At 40.6% G+C, this 17978-nt stretch overlaps 1 protein-coding gene across 1 annotated transcript in view; it reads left to right on the top strand.

The window, feature by feature from the left end:
* Positions 1–17978, top strand: part of ALDH7A1 (aldehyde dehydrogenase 7 family member A1) — a 79079-nt gene that overhangs the window by 16370 nt on the left and 44731 nt on the right. Inside the window, exons 4-8 of the mRNA XM_007527767.3 lie at positions 365–445; positions 1670–1793; positions 3518–3650; positions 5822–5866; positions 17226–17303. Of these exons, the coding sequence (XP_007527829.1) occupies positions 365–445; positions 1670–1793; positions 3518–3650; positions 5822–5866; positions 17226–17303 (461 nt within the window). The remainder of the gene's footprint in view (positions 1–364; positions 446–1669; positions 1794–3517; positions 3651–5821; positions 5867–17225; positions 17304–17978) is intronic.

Raw genomic sequence — 17978 nt, 5'->3', positions numbered from 1 at the left:
TTCTTATACTTAGTGTAGTCGCTCTCTTTTTCCTTATTTTTATCAGAGCACTGCTCAGCTCTGGCTAATGGCAGTGTTGGGGGTTGAACTTGGGACCTAGGAGTCTCAGGGACGCGAGTGTGTGTGTTTTTGGTGCCTGTGTGTATATAACCATATGCTGTCTTCCCTACCCAGTCTCATTATTGCCATGAACTGATCCTCTGGATATTTTCTGCATCTGTCATATCAGAGTCTTCATGTGATCAGAGAGTCATCTTTGATATTCTTGTATTTTGTCCTTTTACAACATATGTATCGGTTGTCTTGTTACTAGTAGGATTTTACATTGAATCAGACTCTCAAACTCCATTTGTTCCTTTCTTAGATTCCTGCTCCAAAGAGAGGAGAAGTAGTGAGGCAGATTGGTGATGCCTTGCGGGAAAAGATCCAAGTACTTGGAAGCCTGGTAATGTATTTTCATAGGGGCTATATTATCCTTTGGGCATATAATAATTTTGCTATGCATTTCTGTGTACATATATGTAGTTTTTCAAGAAGAAACACTTTATACATTCCAAAGCTAGTGGATTGTCATTACACATTTTTCTTTTTTCTTTTTTTTTTTTTAATAATTTATTTCTTTATTGGGGAATTAATGTTTTACATTCAACAATAAATACAATAGTTTGTACATGCATAACATTCCCCAGATTCCCATTTAACAATACAACCCCCACTATGTCATTCATCATCTTTCATGGACCTGTATTCTCCCCACCCACCCACCCCAGAGTCTTTTACTTTGGTGTAATACGCCAATTCCATTTCAGGTTCGACTTGCATTACACATTTTTCTATGCAAAAATGCATCATGACTTTTCTGACAATACATATTTTTTTTCATCAAGATTTTATTTATTTATGAGGAAGGTAGGAGGAGAGAGAGAAAGAACCAGGTGTCACTTTGGTAGATGTGCTGCTGGGGATTGAACTCAAGACCTCATGTTTGAGAGTCCAATGCTTTATCCACTGCACTGCCTTCTAGACCACATTCTAATATTTTTTCTTTGGAGGAAAGAATAACAAGATGACTAGGAAATAATGAAGATAATGTGGAATTTTAAAATTCATCAGGAGACTGGGACATAGATCTTGGTAGAGCATGTACCTTGCCATGTGTAAGACACAGGACCACCGTGGACGGCAATGGGGGAGCTCCCCAGGTGGTGGAGGAGGTGCTATGATGTCTCTCTCTGCCTCTATCTTATCTCTGTATGAGCATCTGAAATAGAAAGAATGAAAAAGTCAGTGTGAGAATGGAGGTCTTACAGATTCCTGAGGGCCCAGTGTGCCTCCCCACAAAAAAAAAAAAAACAAAACAAAACATGAAAACCATAAAAATTCACCAGAAAAATCTAAGCAAGTTTATTGCTGTCCTAAGACATATAAAATAGTTTTGAGACCAAGCAGTGATGTACCTGGTTAAGTACTCACAATATAGTGCACAAGGACCCAGGTTCAAGGCCCTGGTCCCCACCTGCAGGGGGAAAATGTCACAAGCTGTGAAGCAGGGCTACAGGTGTCTCTCTGTCTCTCTGTCTTCCTCTCTTCTCTCAATTTCTCTCTGTCTATTCAATAATAAATTTAAAAAAAAGACATAGAAAATATATTTTGCTTTTTGTATTTCTAGGTATCTTTGGAGATGGGGAAAATCTTAGTGGAAGGTGTGGGAGAAGTTCAAGAGTACGTGGACATTTGTGATTATGCTGTCGGCTTGTCGCGGATGATTGGGGGGCCCATGTTACCTTCTGAAAGTAAGTAGTGAAATCAGTTAAGCTAAGTTAAGTTAAGCTGACTGTGAAATTTGCAAATGAGGACTTGTAAATAGTGAACAAATATATGGAAATATCCTTAATTTCTCTAAGAAATGAATGTTACAGTAGGTGAAAACATCAGTATAATGATTATGCAAAAAGACTCATGCCTGAGGCTCTGAAGTCCCAGGTTCAGTCCCCAGCACCAACATAAACCAGAACTGAGTCATGCTCTGGTAAAAATAAGTAAATAAATAAATAAACAAATAAACAAATAAACAAAATTCTTAAAAGACACATTAAAACATTTTATTTGTTTAATTAATTTATTTTTTATTAATTTTATTTTAATTTTTTTCCTTTTTGTTGCCCTTGTTGTTTACCATCGTTATTATTGTTGTTATTGTTGTCGTCATTGTTGGATAGGACAGAGAGAAATCGAGAGGGGAGGGGAAGGCAGAGAGGGGTAGAGAAAGATAGACATCTGCAGACCTGCTTCACCACTTGTGAAGTGACCCCCCCCCCCACAAGTGGGGAGCCAGGGGCTCGAACTGGGATCCTTGCGCTGGTCCATGCACTTTCCACCATGTGTGCTTAACCCGCTATGCCACCACCCGGCTCCCTTAATTTATTTATTTCTACATGCTTGATTATCCCACTATGGGCCACTTTTTTTTTCCTTTTTCTTCCTTTTTAAATTTTTTTATTTTAATTTTATTTTAAAAATATTTATTTACTCCCTTTTGTTGCCCTTATTTTATTATTGTCATTATTGATGTCGTTGTTGGATAGAACAGAGAGAAATGGAGAGAGAAGGGGAAGACAGAGGGGGAGAGAAAGATAGACACCTGCAGACCTGCTTAACTGCTTGTGAAGTGACTCCCCTGCAGGTGGGTAGCCGGGGCCTCCAACTAGGATCCTTATGCTGGTCCTTGCGTTTTGCCCCACCTGCGCTTAACCCACTGCGCTACCGCCTGACTCCCTCTTTCTTTTTATATTTTGCCACTTTTCTTTTAACTCAGAGAAAGAGAGAGAGAACTACAGCACTGAAGCTTCCTCCAATACCATAGCACCTCCCATGTAATACCTGGGTTCCAACCTGCGTCACATGCATGGTAATGCAGACACCCTACCTGGTGAGCTGTCTTCTTGGCCCTAGTTTCTCTTTCTCTGTCTCTCATGAATAGCTCTCTATATTATATAAAATAAGTGAAAACAAATCATATTGAAAAATGGAGTGGATGGTATAGCAATAGCCAACAGAATTTGCATGCAAGAGGTTCGAGTTTTGATCCCAACATCAACAAGATAGCTAGAGCTGAGAAATGTTCTGAGTAACAAAACAAAAAGCCCACAGAGAGTCAGGACTCCTGCATTCTGGTCAAGTTCTCCCTTTAGAATCACAACCTTTAGAGTCCCTCTCAGTACCCCTGAATTTTCCTGGTCTTTGATAGGCCCTGATCCAGCTAGCTCCTACAAGAGGCAAAGGCAGAGGCAGAATAGATATCACTATGGTTGGTGAGGTAGTGTAGTAGTAATAGGTTTTGCTGTATGCCCATAAATGTATCGTTATCCCACAGCTATGTAAACTGATCTTCCTTGAATTCTCATGTGGTCCATTGCACCTTTGCTCTGAAAATGAAAGATAGCAGACTTTGTCTTTATTAGCTTAACATGTATTAAATTGACCTGCTTAAATGTGTTCCATGTCTTTCTACCCTTAGGACCTGGCCATGCACTCATTGAACAGTGGAATCCCGTAGGCTTGGTTGGTATTATCACTGCGTTCAACTTCCCTGTGGCGGTGTATGGCTGGAACAACGCCATCGCCATGATCTGTGGCAATGTCTGCCTTTGGTAAAACCTGCATGCTTTCTTTTTTTTCTTGTTTGCCTCCAGGGTTATCACTGGGGCTCAGTGCCTGCACCATGAATCCACTGCACTCCTGGAGGCCATTTTTCCCATTTTGTTGCCCTTGTTGTTGTTATTGTTATTGATGCCATTGATGTTGTTGTTGGATAGAACAGAGAGAAATCCAGAGAGGAGGGAAACACAAAGGGGGAGAGAAAGATAGACACCTGCAGACCTGCTTCACCGCTTGTGAAGCTACCCCCCTGCAGGTGGGGAGCTGGGGGCTTGAACTGGGATTGTTATTCCGGTCATTTTGCTTCGCACCTTGTGCGCTTAACCTGCTGTACTACTGCCTGACCCCCTTGCATGCTTTCTTATCCAGTACTAAGAGAATGATAAATTTCTCTCCGTCCCTCCATTCCTTCTTTCCCCTTTTTTCCTGTTCCTTTTTTCTTTGAATTCAGAAGTGCCAGCTATATTAGCTGAGACTTTTTTTTTGCCTCCAGGGTTTTTGCTGGGCTTGGTGTCTGCATTACGAATCCACTGCTCTTGGAGGCCATTTTTTCCATTTTGTTGTGTTTTTGTTGTTGTTGTTGTTGTTGTTGTTGGATAGGACAGAGAGAAGTCGAGAGGGGAGGGGAAGACAGAGGGGAGAGAAAGATAAGACACCTGCAGACCTGCTTCACCACCTATGAAGCAACCCCCAGCAGGTGGGGAGCCCAGGGGTCGAACCAGGATCCTTATGTTGGTCCCTGTGCTTTGCGCCATGCGCACTTAACCTGCTGTGCTACTGCCCAGCCACCTAGCTGATAACTTTTATGTGAGACATACCTACATACATACAACTTTTTTTCCCCCTGTAAACGCCAAAGGGTCAAGACCTCTGATCATCAAATAGGTTATTTCATACATCACAGTACACAGAGCAATAGAGGAAAAGATAGTTTGTTGGAGAATGACAGAAAGGCATTTTGCAGAAGGCTCATAACACTGAAATGGATGCACAGGAGCCCAGAGCCTACTGTCCTTCATTGACTTGAACCCTCTTCTTTGTGGGCCTCAATGGAAGCTGTTTCTGGTAGTGGTTCTTCTGGCTTCTCTTTCTCATCTCCATCTTCCTGAGCCTATAGGTCTGGATATTTCTGTATACCTTCCTGCCTGCCCTGGCACAGGTTTATACAGTCTGACCTCTTGACCTTCTCCTTGCTCTAATGGAAGCAGGAAAAGGTCAATTTGAATTGTTTCTCAGAAGGACCACTGGCCATGCCCTGAACGATTCCAGTTAATATCTCCACTTGGCAGTGCCAATTACCCTTTATACCAATTTATACAGCCACCAACTCTGTATTGCTTGGGGTTTGTGGTCTTCTTTGATCACAGATAGATTTGATCTTTCCTTGTCTGCTGGCAGTAGGACGTGGCGGCAGTCTGGGATGCGGACCTTGAGACCATGGTGACAGGAACTGTGGCTTTATGTGATAACCTCTTTGCAGGCCACAGAGGGGCCCCTCTAAGCCTGCCCACTTTGCTGCGCTTCCATGCCCTCTTGGCTGCAGTCTGGACTCCTTCAACCTCATCCATTTTAAATATCTCCGTTATTAGGCCCACTTGTCTAATTGGAGATGACTTTTTTTTTCTTTAAAATTATTTTTTAGTTAGCTTTATTTATTGGATTGAGACAACCAGAAATTGAAAGGGAAAGGGGAGATAGAGAAGGAAAGAGACTCAGAGAGACATCTGTAGCCCTGCCTCACCACTCACAAAGCTTTTCCCCTTCAGGTGGGGACTGAGGGCTTGGACCCAGGTCTTTGCACATGGTAACATGTATGTTCAACCAAGTGCATTACCACCTGGCCCCAAGATGAATTTTTAAAAAAATATTGTTTACTTTTTTATTATTGGATAGACACAGAGAAATTGAGAGGGGACAAGGAGATAGAGACAGAGAGACACTTACAGCCTTGCTTCACCACTCAGGAAGTTTTCCCCCTGCAAGTGGGAACCAGGGGCTTGAACCTGCATCTCTGTGCACTGTAATGTGTACACTTAACTAGGTGTGCTGCCACCTGGACCAAGATGAATTTTTCTCACAAAGATCTTTGTTATTGTTTGATAATAAAAGTATTTATGTTAAGAAATAATTAGCTAATTAAGTTGCTTCTCTGTCTCTTCTCAAGGAAAGGAGCTCCAACAACTTCCCTTATAAGTGTAGCTGTCACAAAGTAAGTATGAACTAGGTATGGAATAATCTTAAAATAGTGGCCAATAGATTCTGAGCTTCTAAGTCCATGTAAAAGTATGCTTATTTTAAGTATGAAATTTGGGTAACCTCTTTTTCCTTTGGCTGTGGTAATGTATCTGTATTGTTCAGTAATTTATAGTGGTTTTTTTTTGGGGGGGATCATTTAACTTTTTGGAAACATGCTAGATGTTGATAAAAGTTTTGAAATCGAACTCTGATTGTCATCACTTCCAAAATAAAAATGAAGTGAAGGGATATCTTCGTAATTTAGGAGCAGTAATTTTTTCTTAAAAAAGTATTTAAAGTAGAAACAGTTTTTTAAAATAATTTTTAATATTTATTTATCTATTTATTTTCCCTTTTGTTGCCCTTGTTTTTTTTTCTTTTATTGTTGTAGTTATTGTTGTTGATGTCATCATTGTTAGATAAGACAGAGACAAATGGAGAGAGGAGGAGAAGACAGAGAGGAGGAGAGAAAGATAGACACCTGCAGACCTGCTTCACTGCCTGTGAAGTGACCCCCCTGCAGGTGGGGAGCCAGGGGCTTGAACTGGGATCCTTACTCTGGTCCTTATGCTTTGTGCCACGTGCGCTTAACCTGCTGTGCTACCACCCAATTCCCAATAAAAGCAGTATTTTACAGTGGCTCGATATGTCTCAGGCTCTGACTTATTCCCAGATAGTACTCTCATATCGAGTGATGATGCACCTTTGGCACTCCCTTGACTGTACAGTGTGTGTGCATTTTCTAAGAGTTGTTGGGAGAGGGCCAAGAAATAGCTCACCTACTAGATTGTGTGGCTTAACATGCACAGAGTTCTGGGTTCAAGTCCAGCGATCACGTAGAAGTACTGTGGCATTGAGGGAAGCTCCAGGGATGATAGAACTGAGTGTTGTGTCTTCCCCTCCTTGTTCTCTTACCTTTTTCCCTTTGTCTACATATATCTACCATGAAGAGAATGAAGAAAATCATCACCAGTGTGTGCTCGACTCTCAAAAACAAATGTAGGTAGATTCTCTTAAGATGAGGGTGGGTGTACACACACACACACACACACACACAGTTTTTTCCACTGCTCACAGCAGACTTCTGTTTGTTTTTTAAAAGGCACAGAGAGAAAGAGACAGAAAGAGAAGAAGGAGAAGACACTCAGCACTGCTTTTATTTTCCCAACTGTATTTTCCCCCATGAGTGAGGTCATTCTATATTTACATTTCATATGAGTTCCATTGGTATTTCTTAGAAGTCTGGTTTAGTGGTGATGATTTACTTCAGCTGTTGCTTATCTGAAAAGCTGTTCATGACTCCTTCAAACCTGTTTGATAATTTAGCAGGGTAAATACTGTAAGGCTGAGGTCTTTTCCATCCAGAGTTCTGGATATATCCTGCCAGTCTTCTCTAGCCTTTAAAGTTTCTCTTGAGAAATCAGTTGATATGTTTCATGACGTTTCCCTTATAGGTGACTCTGCTTTCCCTAGAAGCCTTCATTGTTCTTTTTGTCTTTGATCTTTGGCATTTTAACTACTTATTGTCTTGATGAACTTGGGTGTGGATTTATTTCTCTCATAGCCCTTTGATTCACCTAGTTATTTGTACTATTTCCTTCATTCAGTTGGGGGATTCCAGCTGAAATTTCTTCAAATATGTCTCTCTCTCCTCCTTTTTGTTTCCCTACGACATGTATGTTGTCCTATAACTTTCTTGTCTTAATTTGTTTTAATGCCGTTTTCTTTTGGTGGTTTCTTATAGCTTATCATCTTTTTCTCTACTTCAACCTTGGGTGTTTATCTTCCTGCAAGTGGGCCTGTCTGCTGTGTCTTTAGCTCTGTCATTGCACTCTTCATTTCTCTGATCACTGTTATGAATCTTTTTTTTTAATCATTTTATTGGAGGGGGGCCTAGAGGTATACATACAGTTGTTGACACATAGGTACAATCACTCATTTTCCTGTGATAGGTGTTTACAAAACATGGTCACCCCCAAGCTAGGTGACTTTTCACTCTCAGGTACCAGGACCCTTTTTCTTTTTCTTGTAAAATTCATCATCATTTCTCTGGATTTGTTGATGTCCTCTTGCATGATTCTTCTCAATTCGTTAAGCATTCCTAGGACCATAACTTTGGAGTTTTACCAGGATATTTATATAGCTCTGTTGAAGTTGGGGGTCTTCTTCAAACTGCTATCTCAGTCCAACATCAAAGGCGATTTATTTTGTCTTCCCGTTATATTTGATTTCCTATGAGGTGGCAGAGGCCTAACCAGAACTTAGTGCTAGCCACAGAGTGAGAGATAGGGAACACATTTGTACTTCCCTCAAAGTATTTGATAATTTTTGGTTTAACATCCAAGTCCTTGATCCATTTGGAGTTTACCTTTTGTGGGGAGTGAAATGTAGTGGCTCAGTTTCATTTTTCTGCATGTTTCAACCCAGTTTCCCCAACAAAATTTGTTGAAGAGACTCTCCTTTTTCCATTTCATAGTTTGCCCCCACCTGGCCAAAAATTAAATGTCCATAGGAGTGGTGTTTTTTTGTTTGGTTGTTTGTTTGTTTTTGTTTTCTTGATTGAACTAGTCCTTAAATTATTTTTTAATGCTCTTGTGGATGAGATTGACTTTATTTCTTTTTCAGATGCTTCACCATTGATAGCAATAGATTTCTGTATATTGATTATGTATCCTACACCTTGACTTAGTTCCAGCTGTTTTTTGATTGACTTTGGGATTTCCTGCATATGGGATCATAATTGTAAATCCTATCACGTACTTTTTCCTTTTGTATTTGGATACTTCATTGTCTTGTCTAGTTACTCTGGCATGTCCTTCAATACTTTATTGAATACAAGTTGTGAAAGTTGGCATCCTTGTTATGTTTCTATTCTTGGAAGAAAAGCTTTCCAATTTTCTCCATTGCATATAATGTTAACTGTGGGTTTGTTTTATGTGACCTTTATTATGTTGATATATGCCTTTTCTATACCAAATCTTAATTTTTAAAAATAATATAAATTGCTTTGTTTTGCCATTTTTTCCCCTTACATCCATTGTAGTAGTGATCTTACAGCCTCTTCTTTCCTTCCTTCCCCCCCCTTTTTTTTTTAAATTTATTTTATTTAAGAAAGGATTAATTTACAAAACCATAGGGTAGGAGGGGTACAACTCCACACAATTCCCACCGCCCAATCTCCATATCCCACCCACTCCCCAGTAGCTTTCCCATTCTCTATCCCTCTGGGAGCATGGACCCAGGGTCATTGAGGGTTGCAGAAGGTAGAAGGTCTGGCTTCTGTAATTGCTTCCCCGCTGAACATGGGCATTGACTGGTCAGTCCATACTCCCAGTCTGCCTCTCTCTTTCCCTAGTAAGGTGTGTCTCTGGGGAAGCTGAGCTCCAGGACTCATTGGTGGGGTCTTCAATCCAGGGAAGCCTGGCTAGCATCCTGATGGCATCTGGAACCTGGTGACTGAAAAGAGAGTTAACATACGAAGCCAAACAAATTGTTGAGCAATCATGGACCCAAAGCTTGGAATAGTGGAGAGGAAGTGTTAGGGAGGGTACTCACTGCAAACTCTAGTATACTTCTGCTTTGTTACTTTGGTGCCATACTCCAAACTCACTTCTTTTTTTTTTTTTTATTTTTTTACATGCATAACATTCCCCAGATTCCCATTTAACAATACAACCCCCACTATTTCATTCATCATTTTTCATGGACCTGTATTCTCCCCACCCACCCACCCACCCACCCCCGAGTCTTTTACTTTGGTGTAATACTCCAATTCCATTTCAGATTCGACTTGTGTTTTCTTTTCTAATCTTGTTTTTCAACTTCGGCCTGAGAGTGAGATCATCCCATATTCATCCTTCTGTTTCTGACTTATTTCACTCAACATGAAAGAAGATCTTTACATGCCATACATCAGATAAGAGTTTAATAACCAACATATATAAAGAGCTTGCCAGACTCAACAACAAGACAACAAATAACCCCATCCAAAAATGGGGGGAGGACTTGGACAGAATATTCACCACAGAAGAGATCCAAAAGGCCGAGAAACACATGAAAAAATGCTCCAAGTCTCTGATTGTCAGAGAAATGCAAATCAAGACAACAATGAGATATCACTTCACTCCTGTGAGAATGTCACACATCAGAAAAGGTAATAGCAGCAAATGCTGGAGAGGATGTGGGGTCAAAGGAACCCTCCTGCACTGCTGGTGGGAATGTCAATTGGTCCAACCTCTGTGGAGAACAGTCTGGAGAACTCTCAGAAGGCTAGAAATGGACCTACCCTATGACCCTGCAATTCCCCTCCTGGGGATATATCCTAAGGAACCCAACACATCCATCCAAAAAGATCTGTGTACACATATGTTCTTGGCAGCACAATTTGTAATAGCCAAAACCTGGAAGCAACCCAGGTGTCCAACAACAGATGAGTGGCTGAGCAAGTTGTGGTATATATACACAATGGAATACTACTCAGCTGTAAAAAATGGTGACTTCACCGTTTTCAGCCTATCTTGGATGGACCTTGAAAAAATCATGTTGAGTGAAATAAGTCAGAAACAGAAGGATGAATATGGGATGATCCCCCCCCTTTTTTTTTAAATCATCATTGGCACTTCACTCTAGGCCAACTTTTTCAAATAGAAAGGAACTAAAAGAGAGGCCATGGCGCTTCCCCATGTCCTATAGGGGCTTAGGAACTAAAACTTGGGTTACATTTATGGCAAGGCAGGTTCTTTCCCATTGAGATGTCTTTCTTACCTGATAATTTTTAGTTTTCATTTTGATGTAATTTATTACATTCGTTTATTTGCATATGTTGAATCATCTTTGTATTTCAGGGATATATCCCACTTAGTTATGGCATATGAGCCTTTAATGTTGAGTCCCATTTGCTAGTATTGTATCAGAATTTTGCCAGTTATATTACTCAGGGATTTTGATCTACAGTTTTCTTATGGTGTTGTAGAGGGTTTTCACTTCTTAAAAAAAGCTCATTTCTGGGAGTCAGGCGTTAGGGCATTGGGTTATGCACAAGTGACGCAAAGTGCAAGGACTGGCATAAGGATCCTGGTTCGAGCCCCTGGCTCCCCACCTGCAGGGGAATCGATTCACAAGCAGTGAAGCAGGTCTGCAGGTGTTTATTTTTCTCTCCCCTCCTCTCTGGATTTCTCTCTGTCCTCTTCAACAATGATGACAACAATAACAACAACAACAATAACTATAACAACAACAAAAAAAGGGCAACAAAAGGGAAAATAAATATAAAAATTTTTTTAAAAAATCTCATTTCTCCTCATTCAGCAGAATCTTACTTTAAAGCTCATTTACCTGCTTTTCCATTTGATCAGCTCTACTTTTAGTGTTTTCTAATGCATTCTTACTCTCATTTGTAGAGTTACTTAGTTCCAGAAGTTTGTGTGCTGCCTCCTCTTCTATCCTTCCTCCTCCTCCTCTTCTTCAATCTCTTTGATCTTCCTGATAAAAGTATTGTTTTTGTTCACTGGTTTTATTTCTGAGTTCAGCAAATTACTTTTTAAATTATTCTTATAGCTTCTTGGGTTTCTTCATAACAGCTATTTTAATTAAAAAAATTTTTTTTTGTTATCTTTATTTATTTGATAGAGACAGCCACAAGTTGAGAGGGTAGGGGGAGATAGAGAGGGAGACAGAGAGACACCTGCAACCCTGCTTCACCACTTGCAAAGCTTTCCATCTGCACGTGGGGACCGGGGGTTTGAACCCAGGTTGTTGAGCATTGTAACATGTGCGTGCAACCAAGCGTGCCACCACCCAGCCCTGCTATTTTTTCTTTATCAGATTATACTATTCTGTGCCTTTGGGTTCAAGTAAAGGAGAATTATAGTTTTCTTTTCTTTTTTTTTTTTTTTAATACCATATGAATGTGTCTGAAATGTATCTCTGTCATCACATTTCAAATGTGTTTCTTTTTTTTTTTTTTTTTTTTCCCTCCAGGGTTATTGCTGGGCTCGGTGCCTGCACCATGAATCCACCGCTCCTGGAGGCCATTTTTTCCCCCCTTTTGTTGCCCTTGTTGTAGCTTCGTTGTGGTTATTATTATTGCCCTTGTTGACGCAATTCGTTGTTGGATAGGACAGAGAGAAATGGAGAGAGGAGGGGAAGACAGAGAAGGGGAGAGAAAGACAGACACCTGCAGACCTGCTTCACCGCCTGTGAAGCGACTCCCCTGCAGGTGGGGAGCCGGGGGCTCGAACCGGGATCCCTACACCGGTCCCTGCGCATTGGGCCACGTGCGCTTAACCCACTGCGCCACCGCCCGACCCCCTCAAATGTGTTTCTATCATCACATTTGAAGAAGTGACCATCCTATTTAAGTAAGCTTTATTTCCTCCCAACAGTTCACTAGGGTGGTAATTAGCTTTTCTTCTGTTTCTCAGAAGATGGCGACCTAGCACAAGTTTTTAGTTTCAGTTGGCAGGCAGCTATTAAAAAGCAAACAAGTGGGTGGCAACAGAGTAGAGGGAGGTGTGTGCTTAATACTTGGGGCTTTAGTTGTGCTCATGAGAAATTTGTAGGGAGTTTCTCAACTGGGGGAATCCCAGAGATCAGTAAACATAACCTCCTGCTGTGATCTCCAGTCAGACAGCAGGGAATATGTTCCTTCAGTTCCTTCTGCCTTCTTTCTGCCCTTTTTCTTCGGGAGGGAGGGTCTCTTCAGAAATCTACGGAAGACCAGCAAACCCTCCCAACTGCAATCCACAGGCCCGTCACACATTCATTCACTTCTTCCACTACCCACCTCCTCTGCTAGAGAAAACTTAGACTCTATCCCATCCTTCCTCCCCCTCCCACTCTGCGGCACTGTGGCCTGCTCTGAGGTCCAGTCTACCCGCGTTTGTATGCACAAACGGGTGGATTTCTTGGATATTCTTCCTAGTGTGCTGTGTAGCGGTGCTTTTATTTAGTTATGGTTGTCTAATTAGTTGTAATTTAAAGGGGAAAGTTAAAAAAAATGACAGCATTGCTGCAGTGCTGACATTACTTTCTCTAGGATCAGAATTCTTTTTGGACCTGGGTCTTACACATGCACAATTTCACTGCTCTCAGGCTGACTTTTTCATCCAGTGAGAGACACCACAGCACTGAATCTTCATCCTTTGTCATGGTACTCCTGTGTGACCTGGGAGGCTCACTTGGCATGACACACACCCTATCTGGTGAGCAATCTCTCCAGCTGAGGGAAATTTTGAAAATAAACATGGGGGTGGGGTGGGGTAAAGAGGTCACTCAGTAGTGTACACACCTTTACCAGGAGGAAGGACATGGGTTTGAACCCTCAACCACTGTTTGGGAGCACCATGCAAAGGAAAAAGCATGAGTGGTGGAGCAGTGTTGTGGTGACTCTCTTCTCTGGGTCTCTCTCTTCTCTGTCTCTCTCATGGTGTAACAGAGAGTTCACCGGGGGTAGTGGAATTGTGAAGACATGAAGCCTCAGTGAAATCCTGGTAACAAAATAAATTTAAGAACAAACCTTAAAAAAAATATAGACCAGTTTTTATAGTGAACTGACTTGGCAATTGTTCTTTCGCAGCTGGTTTTAATAGTGTCATTTTTCAAAGTACTCAATCATTGCTGCTTTGAGCTTTTAATCACTTTAAACCATCCGAAGGGTTTGAAATGTTCATAGAAGGTCACGGATGATTTTTTAGATAATTGAAATTATCTGGTTTGGTAATGAAAGACTAAGTAAAACAATGTGTTCTTTTGCTGGAGTTAACCAAGAGTGTAGCAGTGTCTGGCAGGAATTCTTTAATTCAATGAGCTATTCAGGCTCAGTAGATGACCATATATCACACCTCTGTTTATTGCAAGGCTAGGCTTTCTTCTTCAGTCAGTGCCTTTTGTAGCAGTTGCATAGGGACAAGAAGGTGAGACCTGCACTGCCCTGAATCTGGGGATTGCCCTACGTTAAAAGCCTCATGCCCCACCAGAATCAAAGTACATTTTAAAAAATTATATTTAACAAGATAAATGCAGATTAAATGGATACCAGGCCATTGTTTAGCTCTGCGTTATGGTAGTGCTAGGGATCTCAAGCCTCAGGCAGCAAAGTCATTTTCATAACCATTATGCTGTCTCCCCAACACCAGGTAAAACATCTTTAAACAGTTCTCTGGGTATAATTGTCAGCTTCTCACCAAGAAAAAGCATCATGCCTCACAGACGCCAAAACATCTTAAATTTATTTTATTTTATTATTTTAATAAGAGAAATAGAGATTAGATAGCTACCAGAGCACTGCTTAACTTTGGTTTCTGGTGGTACTGGGGATTAAACCTGGAACCTTAAGCCTCAGACATGAAAGTTTTTTGCATAACCATTATGCTGTCTCCCCAACACCAGCCAAGACATCTTTTTAAACAGTTCTCTAGGTGTAATGATCAGCTTCCCACCAAGAACATGCAGTTACAAGAATCAGTGTGCTCTGGGAAGGCCTGAAAACACGAAGCCTCCATTCTCAGCTTCTTGTGTTAGTTCAAATGCAGTTGACCATTCAGGATTCATTTTTGTCATAAATCACGGAAGTAGAGTTGTAGATACATTTGTCAGGAAATCTGAGGGAGGGCAGTTGTTGTTTTAAAATGTATGTATTTCACAAGGAAGAGGTGGGGTAGGAGAGAGAGAAGAGAGAGAGGAGAGGAGAGGAGAGGAGAGAAGGGTAAGAGGAGACCAGAACATCATTCTGGCATATGCAGTGCTTGAGTCAAACTCACGATCTCATAGTTGAGTCTAGTACTCAATCTACTGTGTCACCATCCAGACCATAAAGAGTTATTTTAAAAATCTTTTCAGGTCGGAGATAGCGTAATGCTTATGCAAGTAGACTCTTATGCCTGAGGCTCCAAAGTCCCAGGTTTAATCTCCCACACCACCATAAGCCAGAGCTGGTTTCTCTGGTGGGTGTTTCTCTCTCTCTCTCCATCTTTCTCAATAATAAAATAAAATAAAAATATTTTCTAGGGGCCGGGTAGTGGCACACCTGGTTGAGTGCACATGTTATAGTGCACAAGGACCCAGGTTCAAGCCCCTGGTCCCCACCTGCAGGGGGAAAGCTTTGTGAGTAGTGAAGCAGTGTTGCAGGTGTCTCTGTCTCTCTCAGTTTCTGGCTGTCTCTATCCAACAAATAAATAACGATAATTTAAAAAAGTATTTTTTTGAGGGGAATGAAGCAAATTCCTGCTCTTAAAGAGCAGCTGGTCTACTTGTGTAGATAGTAGAAACATCCTTAATTACTAGAAGAATTGTGTAACTTCATACTTGGTCTCAGACTTGACAACTGTAGTTCATAATCCTTCATTGTGTGAGAAGAAAACCACTGGGATAGACATTCTGAAGGACTATTGAATAATTCACTTATGACAGTGATAACTATAAAAAATTTATTTATTTATTCATGAAGAAGATAAGGGGAGAGAGAGAAAGAATCAGACATCACTCTGGTACATGTGTTGCCGGGGATCGAACTCATGACCTCATGCTCTAGAGTTTAAGGCTTTATCCACTGTACTACCTCCCGGACCACAACAGTAATAGCTCTTTTATGGAAATATAGGGATTTGTATTTTTCAAAAACTTAAACAAATTAGAATGTAGCTACCGTCTGTCTCCTTCACTCTGAAGTTCTCTCTGTATTCAAAATAAATAAAATAAAATTAGCCATCATGACAGATTGATGGATAAAAAGGAATCCCCCTTCCCTCATCAGGAAGTTGTCTCAGCAACAGGTAAGGTACAACACTTTAATTTTTTTTTTTAATTTATGGAGATTAATGGTTTACAGTCAACATTAAAATAGTTACAAAAACCAAGATATAGTAGTTTGTACATGTATAACATTTCTCTGTTTTCCACATAACAGTTCAACCCCTTGCTAGGTCCTCTGCCATCATGTTCCAGGACCTGAACTCTTCCCCCTCCACCCTAGAGTCCTTTATTTTGGTGCAATACACCAAACACAGTCCAAATTCTGTTTTCTGTTTTATTATTATTATTATTTTAAAGACTTCTTTTTTAAATACTTTATTTATTAATGAGAAACATAGGAGGAGAAAGAAAGAACCAGGCAGCACCCTGATACATGTGCTGCCAGGGATTGAACTCAGGACCTCATGCTTGAGAGTCTGATGCTTTATCCACTGCACCACCTCCCAGACCACTGTTTTTTTATTTTTCAACTTATTTTAAAAATTTATTATTGGTGATTTAATTGTGATTGATGAGATTGTGGGATAAGAGGGGTGTAATTCATACGATTCCCACCACCAGCAAGGGCATAACACTTATGCTTGAGGTCTTGAGTTTGATCCCTGTTTGGTGCTCTGGTGTCTCTCTCTCTCGTACATATATATATGTTTTCAGACGTACAATTAAAATAACTTTTACAGAGACAAGGAAATAGTTCAGTGAGTAAAGCCTATGACTTGTCATGCACAAGGCCCTGGGTTTAATCCTTGGCACCATGTGAAAATATCATAGATAGCACCAAGATAACTCTGGAAGGAGTAATACACTTTGCTGTCCTTTTCTCTTCATCCCTCTATCTCTGAAAAGTACAGGGTGAAAATTGGACCTGGGATTTTTAGCAAAATTGTGTATGCCCAAGGCCCTAGGTTTATTCCCTGGTACCACATTTTTTTAAAAAGATTTTTTCTCTATTAAAAAAAACCAAAAGGGCAGGGTTGGGCAGCAGTGCAACGGGTTAAGCATACATGGCATAAAGCACAAGGACCGGTGTAAAGATCCTGGTTTTATTCCATTGTATTTTCCTTCTTAAAATTTGTTAACTATATACTTAAAGAACTTGTGGTAAGGAAACACACACAGACTATCTCTCCTGTGATTAGTCTACGATCTTGAACTAGATATGTCTTTAGAGTTAGGCAGAAATACTTGGGGAAAAAAAAAAGACTGATCATTTGAACTAAAATTGATTAAAGGAATGGCATACTTTCTCTCCTTAAGATTCTTTTAGGAAAATAAAAATAGGTCTGCTATCAAGTATTTGAAAGGCTTGTCTTTAATATGTGAGATGAAATCTAGGTCTGGATGTTTGAAGGACCAGGAGAGAAATTTGAAAAAAGGTCATTGCTTGTGACACCATCCCAGGTTCAGTCCCCAGCACCATCGTAAGCCAGAGCTGAGCAAGACTCTAATAAAAAAAAAATTAAAAAATAAAAATAAGAAATGTAAAAGGAAAGCCAGATTGTCAGAATTTATTTTCAATTGAAAAAAAAATCCTCAAAAATTAAAATTACTCCCTTACTTAGTGACTGCTTTTTTCTTTCCAGGATAATTGCCAAGGTTCTGGAGGACAACAAGCTGCCTGGTGCAATTTGTTCCTTGACTTGTGGTGGAGCAGATATTGGGTATGTTCAGAGACTGAGAGTAGTTTTCTGTTGAAAGTTGGTTGACTAGAATCACCTTTACCAGAATAGCAGAACCTATATCAACTACAGAGCCAAGACTAGTTCTTTAGAATTATTATTGTGGTTCTCAGAGGCCTTTGTTGAGAAATGAGGAAGAATTGTCTTTTTTGTTGTCCAGAACTATAATTTGTAAGCTGTTGATGTCCTAAAATAACTAATAGCTGTAGGGAAGGGTGGTAGATGATTTCCTGGATCTGGATTTGTGAAAGTGCTTATCTGACAAGTGAAACTATAGAATTGTAGCCTAGTGTCTTATCACTCCTGAGGACCTGGCCTATTGTGTGAGTTCTTCACGTGACCCAAAAAAGGGATGTTTGGGACTGTATTTTCTTTCTTTATTTACTTATTTTTAATATTTTTCCCCTTTTGTTGCCCTTGTTTATCTATGTTATTGCTGTTGTCATTGTTGGATAGGACAGAGAGAAATCGAGAGAGGAAGGGAAGACGGAGAGGGGTGAGAAAGACAGACACCTGCAGACCTGCTTCACCGCCTGTGAAGCGAACCCCCTGCAGGTGGGGAGCTGGGAGTTCAAACCAGGATCCTGATGCCGGTCTGTGCACTTTCAGCCGTGCGTGCGCTTAACCCACTGGCACCGCCTGGCTCTTGGGACTGTA

This window comes from Erinaceus europaeus, chromosome 2, assembly GCF_950295315.1.
Source record: "Erinaceus europaeus chromosome 2, mEriEur2.1, whole genome shotgun sequence".
Classification (NCBI taxonomy): domain Eukaryota; kingdom Metazoa; phylum Chordata; class Mammalia; order Eulipotyphla; family Erinaceidae; genus Erinaceus; species Erinaceus europaeus.
Note: the sequence above shows the minus strand (reverse complement) of the source record. Positions and strands in the feature narration are given on the sequence as shown.